This window comes from Ustilago hordei, assembly GCF_900519145.1.
Source record: "Ustilago hordei strain Uho2 genome assembly, contig: UHO2_contig_16, whole genome shotgun sequence".
Taxonomy (NCBI): Eukaryota; Fungi; Basidiomycota; class Ustilaginomycetes; order Ustilaginales; family Ustilaginaceae; genus Ustilago; species Ustilago hordei.
The window spans coordinates 365,894-383,271 of NW_024545273.1; the positions used below are offsets into that span (position 1 = coordinate 365,894).

The following is a 17,378-nucleotide window of genomic DNA, read 5'->3' on the forward strand; positions in this document are numbered from 1 at the left end:
TCTCCTTCATCAGCATCACCGAAAATGCTTTGTGATCCACAGCGCTTTCGCTATCTCCGCTCTTCGACTACCTAACTATGAAGCGTAAAAGAAACGAGGCGCCATCTGCGTCAGACTCATCCCGAGCCAAGATCTCTCGACGTCAGTCCAAGTCGCACAAGTTGCGTAGCTCCGCCAACGCGTCACTGCCAAGGCAGCAGCAGGTCAAGTCTCGCGAACACCTGAATGCCTGCTCCACAGGCCTCAAACCGTCAAGTGACGTCGTGCCTGATACAGCGACCAAAAAGTCATCCAAGAGCGCAAGAGCAAGGGCGCTTATCGCTCCGACCTTGCGCTTCTCTCCCTTTCTCGACGTCGTCATCCGTCGTGCGTCTCCAGACACAGCTAACGTTATCGAGGATCGCATTTCTCGCGATGCAATTCACCTTCATCCCACCAACCCTGATCTCCTTCTAGGTAAGAATCCCCCCTCTTGCGGAATACAGACTTGTCTCGGACAACGCTTGCTGACGCCGGCACATCTCAACACTAGTGACACCAACTTGTGTACAATGCAAGAAGCTCAAGAGGTCTTGCAATAGAGCTGGCTGGACGTGTAGCTCCTGTGCTGCAAGTCGATTGCCCTGCTCTCGTGCCAGTCCCTGGGACTTCTATGATGCTATCACTGGCAAGAAAGTCCGGCACAAGCAAGACACCCAACATCCTGTTCTCGAGCGAAACGACAAACTTCAACAGAATAGAGAAGTTGGCAACCCGAAGATTCGTTGCTTCTTTTGGGCCTCATCAATCGATGAGATGCGTCACTGCGATCCACAATGCCCGTCTATCGGCGATCCAACAGGGACCAGCAAGCTTGGCGCAATCACCGCTCTTCTGCTCGACCGAGCGAAAGTACATGGCTCGTCAGAACCAGAACGACTCGTAGCAGATATGTAAGTGTAGCCTGTATCCGCTTCCATTGGCTGTCCGGAGTGCAAATCGTTGACGACATTACACACATAATAGATCCGCAGGTATGTCACCCTCCTCCTCACAAATCGATCTAGAGGAAAACAGCGTTCAGAACTTCACAATTTGCTTCATCCGTATCTTCAGATGCCACAATGTTCGAGAGATTGCAGATGGCCAGCATTGCCGCTACTCCACTTAGGATCTATCATCTGTTCGGTGATCTCGGCAGGCCGTGCCGCGTTGTCGACAATTCGGTCGCAACGGTCAAGATCTTCTTCGTGGGGGTCTGCACCATCAGCCGCATCGCCGTACGTAATCCAGCATTAGCATACTAGCCTGTCACCTGACTCGGACTTGATGCTCAACTCGGAGCTCTGGCTTTCCCTTTTTTCCTTTCTTTTCTTGGCTAATCAGCGTCAAAACGGCTCGCTCACAGAAATCTCCTTGACGCTCAACACAACGCGAATGCGCAACCATGCGGGCAAGCCTAGCACCAGCGCCACCTCATCAGCAGCCAGCCTGCTCCCTCTGAACGACCTTAAACATACCTTTCTGGGCTTTCGGTGCAGTGTATGTGGGAGAGCGAATCGCAAAACAGATTGGAGCTTCGCTTGCTGCGTGCACTGCTCAACGTCATCAGTGTTCCAGAACAAGGATGCAGCAAAGTTGCTACCTAGCGGACGCAAGATGGAGCTTTCTTTCACTGGTTCCCGCAGTGATCTCGGACACGCAAATATTCTTTTGTCAAATGACGACCTCACAGAACGTACAGTGTCTACCTTCTCAGATGGGACTCGGGTAAGTTGCACACAAAGTCCGCCGACTCCTTGCCTCTACACGGATGTCGATCTGACTGCCTTGAAGCCCGCCTCGGTCCGACGAAATTACAGGTGTGCATGTACCACATTGCGAGTGCTGCTGCAGACACTGCCTGCTCCGGCACTCACGACCTGAAGGCCACAACGCTTACGTTGCACCATGTGCTGAGACCAGGTCAGCCAGACACGCCCTCAATCGAGGCTCTTCTTTCTCCAGCAGCCCCGTACGTATGTTTGTGTCCTTACACCTTCCATTTGACCAGACATGTTCATGCGACGTCTGTCCTTCTCCCTCAGTCTACAGCGATTGAGTCTTCAAGTCGAGTACAAATGTAAGTACTTTCCGCACGTCAGCGTGAACAGAGTCCCAACGGCTGACCAGCTCTCCTCCTGTTGTAGTTCGGATACGGGGATACGCCCTTGGCTTCGGGGATCAGGCACAGGACCTCTTTCCTAGTATCGTCAATCAGCCGTTCTCTTCGGCCTCTGAAGAATTTGTGCGCCAGATTGCGAGCCTCAGGCGATCCTTGCAGATTGCGACCATCGCAAACGATGTCAACGCGCGACCAGGCAAGCCTCTCGGCTGTATCCTTCTCGTGCTTCAAAACGGCCAGCTCAAGGTAAAGCTTGGGAGACAATTGTGTGCCAACCGCTTCGCTTTGCTTACTGTTTCGCATGGTCTCGGTTGCTCACACTTGGCTGATGAGCAGATTGACAGGTCGCTCTTCCCAGCAGGAAGCTCTTACTTTGGTCTTCTTTGGTAAGTCGGTACATCTCTGACGAGACTTCGGCGGATGCAGTGCTGACGGCCTTCCCTTTGCTACACCTCAGTCTGGAGGAGTCTACGATTGTCTCGATGAGGCGCGACAGACCAAGCCCACCAAGCTATTCAAGTACCAACAAGTCTACCGACCGGGATTCACGAGCCGTGTCAGTCGGATCTTTCGTCATGCAGCCGCAAGATGCCGTTGTCGCCCGAACAGACCTACTCGAAGCAGTCCAGGTAAGTAAAGGTAATGCAACGATCGCCTGTAGCGATGCGCAGTGCTGCAAGCTGACTCGCAATCCGTTCCGCTCCACCCGTCCTTCCGATCTATGCTGTGCCACAAACAGCTGGAGCTCTCTTCAAGCGGTATATCTCTTTGGTTGATCGCACACTTCGCAGCCGACGACGTTAAGTCGACTCAACGGCGACCAATACCTCCTGTTTCCAACCTGAATCCGGACATCACAGACCTGGCTATTGAATATCACCGGCGTCCTTGGAATCTTTGATGTAACAAGTATCGTCTCAATGCTAACCTCTTCTGAACCAGTCCATTGCCTGTCAATTGCTTCTGAGTAATGGTCCGAGCAGAACGAGCTTCAATGGCAGTCGTCAGCATCCTTCGTGTTTCTTCATATGAGCGAGCATTGCACATACATGTCAGGATGGCTCAAGCCTTCACAAGCCTCATCTCAACCTTGATACGAAGGGCCTGGTGGCCTTTACACTCACAAACGATCGCGCATTTTATGCTGGGTGGTCACTGCGGTTGATCTTGTTGTGCACGCACACGCTCAATTTTCATTTCATCACTTCAGATCGCAACTTCTGTACGGTCCTGGAGGAAAGGTCTGCTGAAGGATACGATCCAGCAAGATGTTGATGGAAATATGAGCCGATACCCTGAGAGATCGAGCACTGCTTGATCCTGCTCAAGGCCACACTTCACCTTGAGGACCAACTGCATATGAATCCATTAATGGTCAAGACATATCCTGTCGTTGAGCGTTGACAGTCTCATGACCCCGCCCAGTCAGAGTCTGTCCAACCTGTTAGCATCTGTCCATTACTAGTCTTGCTCGCAGATAGACTCATGTCGATGGTTCCCTTTAAGTATTTAACAACCCGCTTGGCAGCAACTAGGTGCTTGTTTGATGGGTTGGCAACGATGTTGCCCCAACAACAACTAGGTCGTCCACGTAGACTGCGAGCATCACCATGGTGTCTTTGATTCCCCGTACGTAGACGCATGGTTCCGCACGGCATCATTTGAACCCAAATGCTTGTAGCTGCCCATCGAGCGCAGCATGCCAAAGTCGATCTGCCTGCTTGAGACCATTGTAAGCGGCCGCGCGCCTGAAACCAGATTTGGTGTTTCCGGTTTCAGTGTTTGGTTGCCAGGTGCACGCACCACATGCGGGACTGGAGACATGGGAAATGTGAGATTGCCTAACTCGTGGGAGAGTCGCTGGTGAGCTCCCAGCCATGGCCACACTGTATGCAAGTGGCATACTGTAAGGTGTGACAGTCACGAGCTGAGGCTGGGGCATAGATGCAGGTGAACCCAGAGAGAAAGTCAGGCTACAGATCCTGCCAGGCTGGGATGTTGAGGTGTAGGACAGCAGAGGTGTTTGAGTAGAGGGCCACCCTGGAGGTGGCAGCATGCTCTGCTGTAGACCAATCAACATAGTGTCAGAAGCAATCACTGCACCAGTGGCCAAGGGCGCAGATAGTGTTGGCATCAGCCCCATTGGCTGCTGCCCATGTGGCAGCACCTCATCAGAAAGAATGGCCTGAGTATGAGGACAGCACCACCCTGCAGGCCCCCAGGCAGTGCCAGAGCATGGTGATGAAGGAGCCACAACTGAAGGGCTGGCCACCCTCAAGCACAAAGAGGGGCTCCTGCAGGGTGCAGTGGTGACAAATGAGCTGGAGGCTGGCCACTGCACAGGTGCTGAGGGGAACAGCAGGCACAAGGAGGGTGGCACCTTGCCAAAAAGGGTCTGTCTTGCTGGCCAGCAGCATGATGGTTGTGTGCAAGTGGTCAGCAGCGAAGGTGATGGAAGACACAGTAAGGGTGTTGGGTCCAAAGGCCTCCCATGTGAGTTCACCTGCCCGAAGGAGGCAGGTGAAGGTGAGGCAGAAGGTGGCACAGAACATGTGGCAGTTATGCTGGGAGGGGCAGACTGTGGGGAGAGTGCAAATGAGCTGTCACAAGAGTGGTAGAGTGATTGGCAGCTTGGTGACCAGGAGGGGGTCCCCAACAACTTGCTTGAAACCTTGAACCACACACTTGAGTCGGGGGGAGTTGAAGGCCTTGATGGGGAGGCCAAGGTCGATGTGCCAAGACTTGAGCATGTAGAAGTCCCATTTGATGGTGTTGAGGGACTTGTTTGAGGCATGGTGGTGGGTGACCCATTCAATGAGCATGTTTGGCAAGGCCAGAAGTGGGTTGGTGATGCAGAGAGAGGCTGCAAAGGTGCTGAAGTTGTTGTACACAGTGGTGGAATGGGCACAGGTGGTGTGGGTGAGCCCAGACCAGAGCAGGGAGGCAGCCTGGCAAGAGAGACCAGATGCTGCAACAAAGGCCAAGGGGACCAAGTGGTGTTGAACTGGAGCAGTGATGACACAATGGGGAAGTGGTGCTGGATGAAAGCGAACTGTCAGTGAGAGAGAGCATCAGCAAGAATGTTGTCCTCTGAGCTCATGCACACCAGAACCAGGTCGATGTGGAGGTGCAGGCAGAGGGCAAAGATCTCCCAGAAAAGAACCTGGGTCTGAGGGTCACAAATGGAGCCCTTGTGGAGGCTGTATTCCACGTTCTTGTTGTCAATGTGGATGACAACACGATGATGACCAGTCCAGAGTGGGGAGAACTGACAGAGGGCCTCCAAGACTGCCAGAGCCTCCAGGAAGTGGTTGTCCTTCCACTGGTGGCAGCAGGGGAGCTCATGAGAGAAGGCAGCAGAGGGACTGTCCATGCAACCCAAATGAGCACCAATGCTACATTTTGAAGCATCAGTCCATATGTGCTCCACCATTAGAGGTGAGGGTTGAAGCAGTGAGACATTGTCCCAGGAGGTGAGAGTGGCGACCCACCAAAGGAGCTCAGCCTGCATGTTCTTGCTGATGCAATGGCTGAAGGGGGCCTTGAAGTGGGCTTGCACCACATCATAGATGTGACACAAGAAGGCACAGCCATGAGGTGCAACACAGGTGACAAACTGTAAGTGGCCTGCCACCTGCTGCAGCTCCAGCAGTGAGGTGCAGCCATGTGCCACAATGTGCAAGCACAGCTGGAGGATGTGTTGGCAGCATGGGGCAGTGATTGAAGCCATCTGGGCCACCATGTCAAGTTCGATACCCAGAATCTCAAGCCTGGTTGCAGCCCACCAGGTCTTCTTGGCACTAATCTTGAACCCAAGTGCTGTGGCTGTGAGACTGAGGAGCTGGACAGGGGTGGCAGGGTCAGTGGTGGTGTCTGAGGCCCCAAAGAAGTTGTTGAGATAGTGGGAGACACCAGAATGGGAGAGGGGTGAGTGGGCAGTCACCAACTGTAAGGCAAAGGTGACAAGCCAGTGCAGGAACTTGGCAAACAGGTTGAAGAGGAAAGGCAAGGAGCGAGCACCAAATGCAAGAGTGCATTCTTGGTAGTAGACACTGTCAAAATGGATGCCCATGGGGTGCATGTCAGACTCAGCCACAATGACATGCTGGAAGGCATCTTCAAGGTCTGCTTTCCAGAGGGAGGTGCTGGGGTGCTTGTGGATGAAGTCCATGATGGCATCCAGGTTGTCATAATGGATGGCAACATAGGATGGTTGGATGCCACTGTTGATGGACAGCAGCCAGGACCCAGGTTGGCAAGGGTGTGACAAGTGGTAAATGGTGTGTCACTTGTTGCTGTTGGGCTTCGGGATGACACCAAGTGGAGAGCAAATGAGTCCTGTCACCTGGGGATGGGGCACCTCCCATAGGTGACTTTCCCAAAGATGTGCTGTGATTTCCTGATGGAGGTGGAAAATGTTGTGGTTGTCCAAAGGCAGGTTGGGGATGTTGAGCCTGGTGGCAGAGCAGAGAGGACCTTCATAGCTGAGCTTGGCACTGTGACACAGTGCACCACAAAGCTGGTCAGCAAAAGCCTGGTTGGGATAGAAGGCCAGGAACTGCAACCAGATGCAGAGCTGAAGGGAGCCCACCGAAGCTGGGAAGTTGGCCTCATTGAAGATGGGCAACTTGCAGAGGGTGTTTGGTTGGGGAGGAGGAGGTGGACCTGTGAGCAGAGAGAGAAGGAGGTTGGCAGCAGAGTCAGGTGGCATGTTGACAAGGCCCCTGGGGAGGGCAGCAAGAGGAAGCATGCTTGATGGCAGTGGTGGCCAGGTATAGGATGTCGATGGTGTGCCTGACTGGGGGGAGGACATTGCAGGTGATGCCGACCCCCTGTGCACACTTGATGGCAGTGCTCGCCGTTGCACACTTGGAGGCAGTGCACGCCATCGTCGCAACGTTGCGGGTGTTGGGTGTAAGCGGTCGCATGCCAGAAACCAGATTGGGTGTTTCCGATTGGTATTGGTGAGGTCAATCAAGTAAGATCTACTCAGGATGTTTCAACTAATGTAACCAGATGGCTTTGTACTGGTAGGTCTTGGCTGACCACCTTGAACACTCTGTTCAGAGGTTGCATGGCATGTCCATTATTCTCTGAAGGGAGAGTAGTACACTCTACTTTACAGTATGAGTGTTTGTAGTACTGTTGCTAATGCTCTCTAAACATTGTCTGGACCATGATATGCTTATCACCTACAGAGGATGGGAGTTACTGGACTGCAGGTGTTGGACACCACCTACAATAACTGACTGGACCACAGATGTCGAGCAAACACCACCTACAGTAAGGGACTGGACTGCAGGTGTTGAGGAACACTGTGTCAGGGGTCTCGCGCCTGAAACCCAGGTCGGTCTGTCGAGATACTCGGTGACTATCAAACTGTGCGACAGCTATTGTCTCGGTATTGGTGACTATCAAGTTGTGCAGTGACAGCAGGTGGCATTCATTGTATATACTATCATAGGTTTCAGCTGACCTCTGTGGACACTCCGTTCAGGGGTAGCTCGGCATGATCAATATCAATGTTATGATGACACCAAGGTCTGGTGTGAGTGTTGATGATGATGAGGTTGATGACGTTGGTGATAAGGTTGGGGGGTATTGATGATAATGAGGTTGATGGTGTTGGTGATAAGGTTGGTGGCGTCAACACGAGTGTCCAGTGTGTTGACTTGATGCTTGAAGTGATCCCCGGACCACAGTGGACTACTGCCTTCAGTTCTATCTTGATCCAGACCGCTAACCTGCTATAGGCGCCTTCAGACATCAGGTAGTGGTGATACAACACACACACTACGATGAGGAGCAACCTTGATAGATTGCTGCTATGCTGACTGAAACTAATATATACTTATGCTGAAGTGATAACTAGTTATGGTGAGTAGAGTGGATGAGGATCCACTCGACCTATGATGATGAGAAAGCATGGTTATATACCTCTTCACAGCATTGTCAGTGATGCTGCTCCTGGTCTCTCTCCAGAGAGTGCCTTCTTCATCGAGTACTGCTCAGGGGCCTCTCCTGCTTGGCACCCCTGTGCCTCTTGAGTGGTGTCGACTCCTTCAACACTGCTCCTCCTCCTCATGACCTGGTGTCAACTCCTTTGACACTGCTCCTCCTCCTCATGACCTGCTTGCCAGTGTCCTATGACTCTTGTCTCTCAAGCCCCTGAGTGGTAACCATCTGAGCTTGGTCCTCTTTGTGGCTGTGCCTGCTCCTTGAGCTTGGTCCTCCTTGTGGCTGTGCCTGGCCCTCCTCGCATGTGGCTCGGTTCTCCTTTGCATGTGAGTCCATAGGAGTCCATGGTCTCCATGTAGACTGCACTACGACCATGCTCTCTACTGGTATCGACTAGGTCTTTGATACCTGTGCTCCTTCCATATGAACCAGTGACCCTCCTGCTTCTTGAGCATCCAGGCCCATGACACTACCCCCCTCTTAAGAGCCGAGCTCCGTCGAGGCATGCTCTGGTCTGGTTCATGCTGACTCCTCCTCCTCCTCCTCCTCGACAACATCGCCAACATCATCCTTCCTCTTCCTCTCTCTACTCCTCCTGTTCTCTCCTCCTTTCTCTACTTTGTCTACTCGCTCGTCCCCCCTCCGACACCTCATACTCCTGGATGAGGTCGGGGCAGTTGAGGTTCTCTACTGGTTCCCATGAAGCAGCTTCTTCTGAGTACCCTCTCCACAACACTTTGTACTCTGTAGTCCCATTGTGTGAACATTTGTCAATGAGTGCTTCGACTTCGAAGTTGAGGTCCTCATCTGGAAGTGATGGTATGGTGGGCTGTTCAGCACGTTGAGGAAGAGAACTTGTTTTTGCTGGCTTGAGCATGGAGACATGGAACACATCATGCACCCTAAGGTTTGCTGGCAATGTGATTCGATAAGCTCAGCGTCCTACCCGTTCCTGAACTGGGTAGGGTCCTGCAAACCAGGTATCTAACTTGGGTGTGGGTCTCCTTGTCTTCCAGTTTCGATGGTTGATATAGACCATATCACCCACCTTAAACTCGATGTCCTTGTGCTTCCTGTTATACTGGTCTACTGATCTACATTGTGCCTCTCTGATCTGCTCCTGGAGGTACTTGCAATGCTCCTTTCCATCCATGAGGTACTCGAAGCAACCTGGATCATTGACTCCTAGTTGTTGAGGGATGTCAGGATGAGCTTTGGGGTTCCATCCATAGCATGCAAAGAATGGTGAGACACCAATGCTGTTGTGGACTGTGTTGTTGTAGACAAAGGCTGCAGTGTCCAGCAGGTTGGCCCAGTCATTCTGCTCATAGTTGCAGTACATCCTTAGGTACTGCTCGATGACCTGATTGACCCTCTCTGTCTGACCATCAGTTTGAGGATGGTAAGCCATGCTAAGTGAGTGCTTCACACCCATTTGCTCTGCAAATGCCTTCCATGCTCCTGATATGAACTGCCTGCCTCGGTCCAAGACCATGTGATCTGGGTATCTGAAGAGTCTAACCATGTGTCCATATAGCAACACTGCAGTCTGTTTGGCTGTGACTGTCTTATGGGTTGGAGCTAATATGGCAAACTTGTTTAACCTGTCGACAATGACTAAGATAGAGTCATAGGTCTTGGAGTCATACTTCTTCGATGGTGGTAGTCCTTCGATGAAGTCGAGGGATATGGAGCCCCAGGGCCTGTCTGGTGTTGCTAGTGGCTGTAGCAAACCATATGGACGGTGACGAGGAGCTTTGTACCTAGCACATACAGGACAACTTGCTACATAGTCTGCAATCCAAGCTGTCATGTTTGGCCACCAGTAATGTTGTTGAGCTGCCTTGATGGTAGCATCTCTTCCTATGTGTCCAGCAGTAGTACCATCATGGCATTGGGTCATCACCATGAATCGCAGATGCTCTACAGAGAGAGACTGTCCATCTACCTCTTTGGCACTCCTTGAGTGTCAGTTGTTGGTCCTCCCTGGCATGATCACTTTGGGGATAACCAACCTTCCTCCACTGTACCATAGGTCGTCCTTGACCTCAAAGGGCTTCTTCCTATGTATCTCCTGTAGCTCTTGGTCTAAGGCCTGGAAGATCTTGACCAGGTCTCTGAGACCTTTTGATGCTATGGACTCCATTGAGAGCATAGGGGCCACTAGGGTTGAGTCATGGTCTGCTGTCTCCCTGAACACTTGAGGAGGCAGTAGTTGCCTCACATTGTGATCTTGCTCTTCACCAGCTGGTTGCATGTCTGTCCTTCTGGTGAGAGCATTGGGTTCACCACCTTTGTCTCCTGGTCGATACTGCAATATGAAGTCGAAGTCTGCTAGTAGTATTGCCCATCGAGCCTGTCGACCTGTGATGTGTCTCTGTGACTTGAAGTACTTGAGGGCTTCATGGTCAGTGAGGATGACCAGTTGGCTCGGTAGTCCAGCTAGCATGTGTCACCACTGAGTGAGGCAGGCGACCACAGCTAGGAGCTCCTTGTCATGGATTTCATAGTTCTTCTTGGCAGAAGACATCTTCCTAGAGTAGAAGGCCACTGGATGCCATCGTCCTTCATGCTCCTGCTTGAGTACTCCTGCTATAGCAAAGTCACTTGCATCAGTTTCCAACCTTGTTGGAAGGTGGTAGTCAAAGTGCTGAAGCACTCCTGCTGATGTGAAGGCCTGGATGAGCTTGTGGAAGGCCTGTTGGGCCTCCTCTGGTAGCTCGAACTTCTTGAACCGTTCTATAGGCTTTACCAGTGCTGTCAAGGGCTTGGCTATTCGAGCAAAGTGGGCTATGAACCTTCGATAGAAGTTGGCAAAACCCAGGAACCTCTGGATGTCATGGATTGACTCTGGCATTGGCCACTCCTTGACAGTGCACACCTTTTCTGGGTCCATCTCTATGCCCATTGGCTTGATGATGTACCCCAGGAACTTGACTGTCTTGGTGTGGAACTCACACTTCGACAGCTTAGCAAAGAGCCTGTTGCTCCTTAATTGAGTGAGGACCTTGGTGACATGCTTCACATGTACCTCCTCAGTGTCACTGAAGATCAGGAAGTCATCTAGGTATACCACTACATATACTCCAATGATGTCTCAGAAGATGTCATTGATGAATGACTGGAAGTGAGCTGGAGCATTGGCTAGGCCAAAGGGCATCACTAGGTACTCATAGAGTCCCAACTGAGTGCCAAAAGCTGTCTTCCATTCATCTCCTTTAGCAATCCGGATGAGGTTGTATGCTGCTCTAAGGTCTAGCTTGGTATAGATCCTTGCCTTCCTGAGTAAGAACAGCTGCTCCTCGATGAGGGGCAATGGTGCCCTGTTCTTGACAGTGATCTCGTTGAGACCTCTGTAGTCCACACAGAGTCTGAGACCTCCATCCTTCTTTGGTATGAAGAGCACTGGTGATCATGCTGGGCTCTTCGATGGTCTTATGAACCCCTTCTCGAGGTTCTCATCCAAGTACCTCCTCAACTCGGACATCTCCTTGGGTCCCTTAAGGTATAGGGGCCCCTGAGGTGGCTTACCTCCTTCTATCAACTCGAGGTGGAGATCATGCTCAGTATGATGGGGCAGCTTGTCTGCTTCCACCTCATCAAACACATCTCACAGGTGTTGGTATGGCTTTGGTATGTCTGCAGCCGTCACCACCTTGTCTACCTCCACCTCCATCTTGACTCCTTTGTCTGCATCTGTAGGTACAAAACCAAAGGCCAGGAGTGATGATGGTGGCTCCTCCAACAGCATGAACCCTATGGGTCCATCTTCCAGAGCTGCTCATAGTATGTGCTCTGCTGAGACAAACTTGTTACCATGAAGGGTTGGTCTCCTCATGGTTAGGTCCCCTGCTCTTGCTGCTTCAGGGGGTCTCCTTGGGGGTCAGTCCTGCTCCTGAGTCTTGAACTCCAGCTGGCCTGTATCCCATTGTATGGTGGGTTTGAGCCTCCATAGCTCAGTGAACCCCAGGATGAGGTCATAGTCAGCAGTGTCGGCCACTGAAGCTTCGACCACACCCAGATTGTGTGTACCAATAGTTACCTGCATGCTTGCAGAACTATTGATGGAGAGTTGGTGCCCAGTGACACCATGGATCGATCTTGTTTTTATGGGTTTTGTGGGTATTTGGTACTTACTAATGAAAGAACCTGAGACTATGGACAAACCAGCACCGGTATCAGCTAGTATCCGAGCAGGATGGTCTTGAACCATTCCAGAGAGCTCCAGTACTGCTTTGCCTCCACTGGTAGAGAAACATACTTGACAATCTTGATATATACAGAGTGATGGCGAGGAGGTTTGTAGAGCAATGCATGCCATCAGTGCATCACCCCACTGACGTTTCCCTCATCGTCATCATCATCATGCTCCTCCTCGTGATCAGGGTCCATGGGTTGCTGGTATGAGCTGAGGTCCATGGCCTCAGGGTCACCCATCTCAGTGCTGCCTGTGTGGCCATCTCTTGAGTCGGTGGCCTCCTCGAAGGGGTCTGCTGTGGTGACCATAACCTTTGGTCCCATGGGTCGAGAGCTAAGAGGGTCTACCCTCCTGCTGGGGCAGTCTCTGGCCCAATGGCTGATACCCTTGCATACATGACAGGTGTTGATACCTGATGGAGCAGGGCTTCCTTGCTTCGAGGGTTGGGTGGGATGATGAGGAAGGGGTCAGTTAGTTGGTCAGTTTAGGTTTTGTATAGTTGCTTGTGTAGTTGCTTGTGCTGGTGATCGAGCTGGATAAGGTTGAGTGGGTTGATGGATGGGGATCGAACTTTGATTTGGCCAAGACCCAGTTCTTAGTGGAGGTGACGTGGCATTTGGAAGTGAGTGTCTAGCCGAGGACTGCTGTAGTAACATCCTCTGTCGATCGATCTCCTCGACCTCTTGATACCACTCCCATCTCTTCCCAGGTGGATTCCTCTCGAACTTCTCCTGTATGCTGCGAGTGAGACTCCCTCTGAAGAGATCAATCACTAGCTCATTGTCATCTAGGTTGACCTGTCCCTCCAAGTCTCTGAACCGCTCTACATGATGTGTGGCAGCACCAGGAGCATCACTTGTGAGTCTGAGAGCCAACAACTTGTTGTATGCCTCCATCCTAGCGTTGCATGGGTTGAACTGCTCTGACAGTCGCTCTGTGAAGTAGTGCCAATCATTGAACAACCTTCCTTCTCTAGCTCTATCAATACAGAGCTTGGAGGTCCACCACTCTCTTGCTGTCCCTTCTAGTTGAGCACCCATGTGGTTGATCATCCTAGTCTGCTCATACACCTGGTTGAACTTAAACCATGCTTCAGCTTCTAGAATGAAGATCTCCATGTCTCAGGGATTGAACTTTGGAAAGGGGGTGGCAATGGGCTTTGACTGGTTAAGCTCTGCCATGATGCTAAAGTCCTCCTCTTGGTCCAGGGGGTAAGGGTCCATCCTGGTCCTGCTGTAGGGGTCCAGCTTAGTCTTGACATATCTTGGCCCAGTAGGTGAAGCATACTTCTCGTAGTTGATGTCCTCCTGCTCATCCAGGTTGAATGAGACTGATTGTCTTGGTTGTGGAGCCGGAGTAGGAGTATGTGGGTCTCCTATCATAGACTCATCTCCTCCTCCTGCTTGGTCTTCTGAGTGAGAGAGGTCCATTGTCTCCTCCCTGCTCAGTTGAGCTCATTGTAATCGTTCCTCTCGATGACCCTGTCTGGTAAGCTCTAGCTGTGCTTCCAATAGAGTGAGTAGTCTATCGAGCTTATTGTTGAGGTCTGGGTCCGTCATGGTGATCGTGAGGAGCTGCTTGAACGATCCACTCTAATGTCAGGGGTCTCACACCTGAAACCCAGGTCAGTCTGTCGAGATACTCGGTGACTATCAAACTGTGCGACAGCTATTGTCTCAGTATTGGTGACTATCAAGTTGCGCAGTGACAGCAGGTGGCATTTGTTGGATATACTATCATAGGTTTGGGCTGACCTCTGTGGACACACCATTCAGGGGTAGCTTGGCACGATCAATATCAATGCTTCGGTTATGATGACACCAAGGTCTGGTGTGAGTGTTGATGATGATGAGGTTGATGACATTGGTGATAAGGTTGGTGAGTGTTGATGATAATGAGGTTGATGGTGTTGGTGGTAAGGTTGGTGGCGTCAACACGAGTGTCCAGTGTGTTGACTTGATGCTTGAAGTGATCCCCGGACTGCAGTGGACTACTGCCTTCGGTTCTATTTTGATCCAGACCGCTAACCTGCTATAGGCGCCTTCAGACGTCAGGTAGTGGTGATACAACACACACACTATGATGAGGAGCAACCTTGATAGATTGCTGCTATGCTGACTGAAACTAATATATACTTATGCTGAAGTGATAACTAGTTATGGTGAGTAGAGTGGATGAGGATCCACTCGACCTATGATGATGAGAAAGCATGGTTATATACCTCTTCTCAGCATTGCCAGCGATGCTGCTCCTGCTCTCTCTCCAGAGGGTACCTTCTTCATCGAGTACTGCTCAGGGGCCTCTCCTGCTTGGCACCCCTGTGCCTCTTGAGCTGTGTCGACTCCTTTGACACTGCTCCTCCTCCTCATGACCTGGTGTCGACTCCTTCGACACTGCTCCTTCTCCTTTGATCAGTGACAGTTCCTTTGGCTCTTGTCTCTTGAGCCCCTGAGTGGTAACCATCTGCATGCTCCTTGAGCTTGGTCCTCTTTGTGGCTGTGCCTGCTCCTTGAGCTTGGTCCTCCTCATGGCTGTGCTTGGCCCTCCTTTGCATGTGAGTCCGTAGGAGTCCATGGTCTCCATGGAGACTGCACTTCGACCATGCTCTCTACTGATCTCGACTAGATCTTCGATACCTGTGCTCCTTCCATATGAACCCGTGACCCTCCTGCTTCTTGAGCATCCAGGCCCATGACACCAGTCTCCTAAACACTGCTCCTTCTCCTTTGACCAGTGACGGTTCCTTTGACTCTTGTCTCTCGAGCCCCTGAGTGGTAACCATCTGCATGCTCCTTGAGCTTGGTCCTCTTCATGGCTGTGCCTGGCCCTCCTCACATATGGGCCTGGTCCTCCTTTGCATGTGAGTCTGTAGAAGTCCATGGTCTCCATGGAGACTGCACTATGACCATGCTCTCCACTGGTATCGACTAGATCTCTGATACCTGTGCTCCTTCCATATGAACCAGTGACCCTCCTGCTTCTTGAGCATTCAGGCCCATGACATCCGGATATTGATTGACACCGAAGGCAGTCTCATACTGTGGTCTGGCTCTCTCGATTTCACCCTGAAGGCAATACTCCACTGCAGCCCAGGTATCACTCAACTCATCCAACTATCAACACTCTGGATGCTTGTGTTGAGACAAATGTATTCACACCATACTTTGGTATTGTCCAAGGAGTCCATCTGGACATTGGTTGTGCTGCACTACCTCTGGACAGAGTGTCCACAGTGGTAGTCAAAATTCATGATAACCTTTAGTTACAATCTATCCAAGCAAGAAAGATCCCAAGGAGCTTCTACAACTGATTCCAGTGAGAAAGATAATAGAAGGCTTCTACAATAGATTTCGCTAAGGTTGATTTTAATCGACCTTTACAATAGATTTCGGGTTTCAGGTGTGCGACCGCTGGCATGATGTCTCACTATTTGGTGCTTTGGGTCTTGACAGTGTTTACTCGTTGTAGGAGCCAAACTGAGGAGACTCGAATTGAGAGGTGTTGTTGGGGCCTTCTAGGTTTGTGCTGATGCCCCTTTGGCTATTGCTTTGTCTAGCTGTCCATGAAGGTCAGCACAAATAGCATCCATATTGATGACAATCTTGCTGGCCTCTCAGATTTTGGATATGGTTTGGTCCCATTCTGGATAGGATGTTGATTCACTTTTGCCATTGTGGGTAGAGTGGCTTCTTGCTGTCTAGAGAAGGGTGGCAAGGAAAGGGTGGTACCATCATTGTCACCAGAATCCAACAAAGCATTGCTTATGGGTAACCAGCTGTATGATTGCAGCAGCTTGTTCTCACCAGATAAGACTGGTGTATGTGAGGGAGGAGTGCCTTCATTTGGGGTTCAAGTTCTGAGAAGTGGATGTTTTTGATTATGACAATGTGATCAAGTTCCAGCAACCAGACTTGGTGCCCTTTGATTGTGTGGGCTGCACTTGAATAGCCTAGGTAGGTACCTCAGAGGGCATGTGGATATACATGCTTGCTCACCATTGGGTTGTTGTGGAGCCAAGTAGTCTTGGTATTGCTGCATAGTACAATGTACACAACACAACCAAAGTGGTGGACATTGTGGAGGTCAGGGATCCTGCCATAGAAGATCTCGAAGGGTGTCTTGTTTCCTTGTGTTGTCCCAGCAAGTCAGTTGTGGACATATGCTGCCTGTGATATGGCATAGGGCCACCATTGTTCACCAATGTTAGTGTAAGCGGTCATGCGCCTGAAACCAGGGTTGGTGTTTCTGGATGATATTGATGAGATCAACCAAGTAAGCTTTGTTTGGTAGTTTTTGATGATTGTGACCAGATGACTGGGTTCTGGTAGGTTTCAACTGACTGCCTTGAACACTCTGTTCAGAGGCTATGTGGCACATCCATAACACATTGATTGGGAATAGTATAAGATACAACTCCCTGATACAGCATGAGCATTCATAGTGCTGCTTGCTTGATGCTCTTGTCATCACCTGGACTGCAATAAGGTTATTACCTACAGATGACAGGAGGTACTGGACTGCAGGTGTTAGACACTGCCTTCAGTGATTGACTGGACTGCAAGTGTTAGATAACACTGCCTACAGTGGACTTCCAATGGTGATGCAACATATACAATTGAGAGGTCGTTGCAAAACCCTGCTATTGCAATGATGTGAATCATAACTAAGTAAGAGAAGTAAGTGTAAAGTAGAGTGGATGAGGATCCACTCATATGCTATGGTGAAATGAGAGTATTTATGTGTTTGTTTGGTGTCGCCTGCAACACCTCTCCTGCTCCTTCTGAAGAGGGTTATTGCCTCCTTCTGACACTACTCCTCTTCTCCTTGAGCTGTGTGCTGATTCCTTCAATGCTACTCTTCTACTGCCTGGACAGTGTGTTGGTTTGTTCAACACTGCCCCCTCGCCTCTATGCTCCTCTTCTCCTGGTGATGCATGTCAACCTCTTCGACACTGCTCCTCCTCCTAATGGTTAATCCCTGTTCTCCTTACCCCAGCTCTCCCTCTCACCAGCAACCATCTTCTCATCCCTTATCTTGTGAATCCCTTGATCACATGCTGGACCTTATTGTCATGCTCCC

At 50.9% G+C, this 17,378-nt stretch overlaps 2 protein-coding genes across 2 annotated transcripts; one reads left to right on the top strand and one right to left on the bottom strand.

The window, feature by feature from the left end:
• Nucleotides 1–77: 77 nt before the first annotated feature.
• On the top strand, nt 78–3,044 carry UHO2_05995 (uncharacterized protein; the record flags this gene model as incomplete). Its single annotated transcript, XM_041557709.1, has 10 exons — nt 78–456; nt 533–932; nt 1,088–1,259; nt 1,366–1,749; nt 1,842–1,993; nt 2,067–2,101; nt 2,169–2,389; nt 2,480–2,529; nt 2,601–2,772; nt 2,883–3,044. The coding sequence occupies 10 exons, from the start codon at nt 78–80 to the stop codon at nt 3,042–3,044; spliced, it is 2,127 nt and encodes a 708-aa protein (XP_041413643.1).
• Nucleotides 3,045–3,800: 756 nt separating this feature from the next.
• Nucleotides 3,801–6,854, bottom strand: UHO2_05996 (uncharacterized protein; the record flags this gene model as incomplete). Its single annotated transcript, XM_041557710.1, has 4 exons — nt 3,801–4,743; nt 4,829–5,091; nt 5,250–6,366; nt 6,433–6,854. The coding sequence occupies 4 exons, from the start codon at nt 6,852–6,854 to the stop codon at nt 3,801–3,803; spliced, it is 2,745 nt and encodes a 914-aa protein (XP_041413644.1).
• Between the last annotated feature and the right edge of the window lie 10,524 nt (nt 6,855–17,378).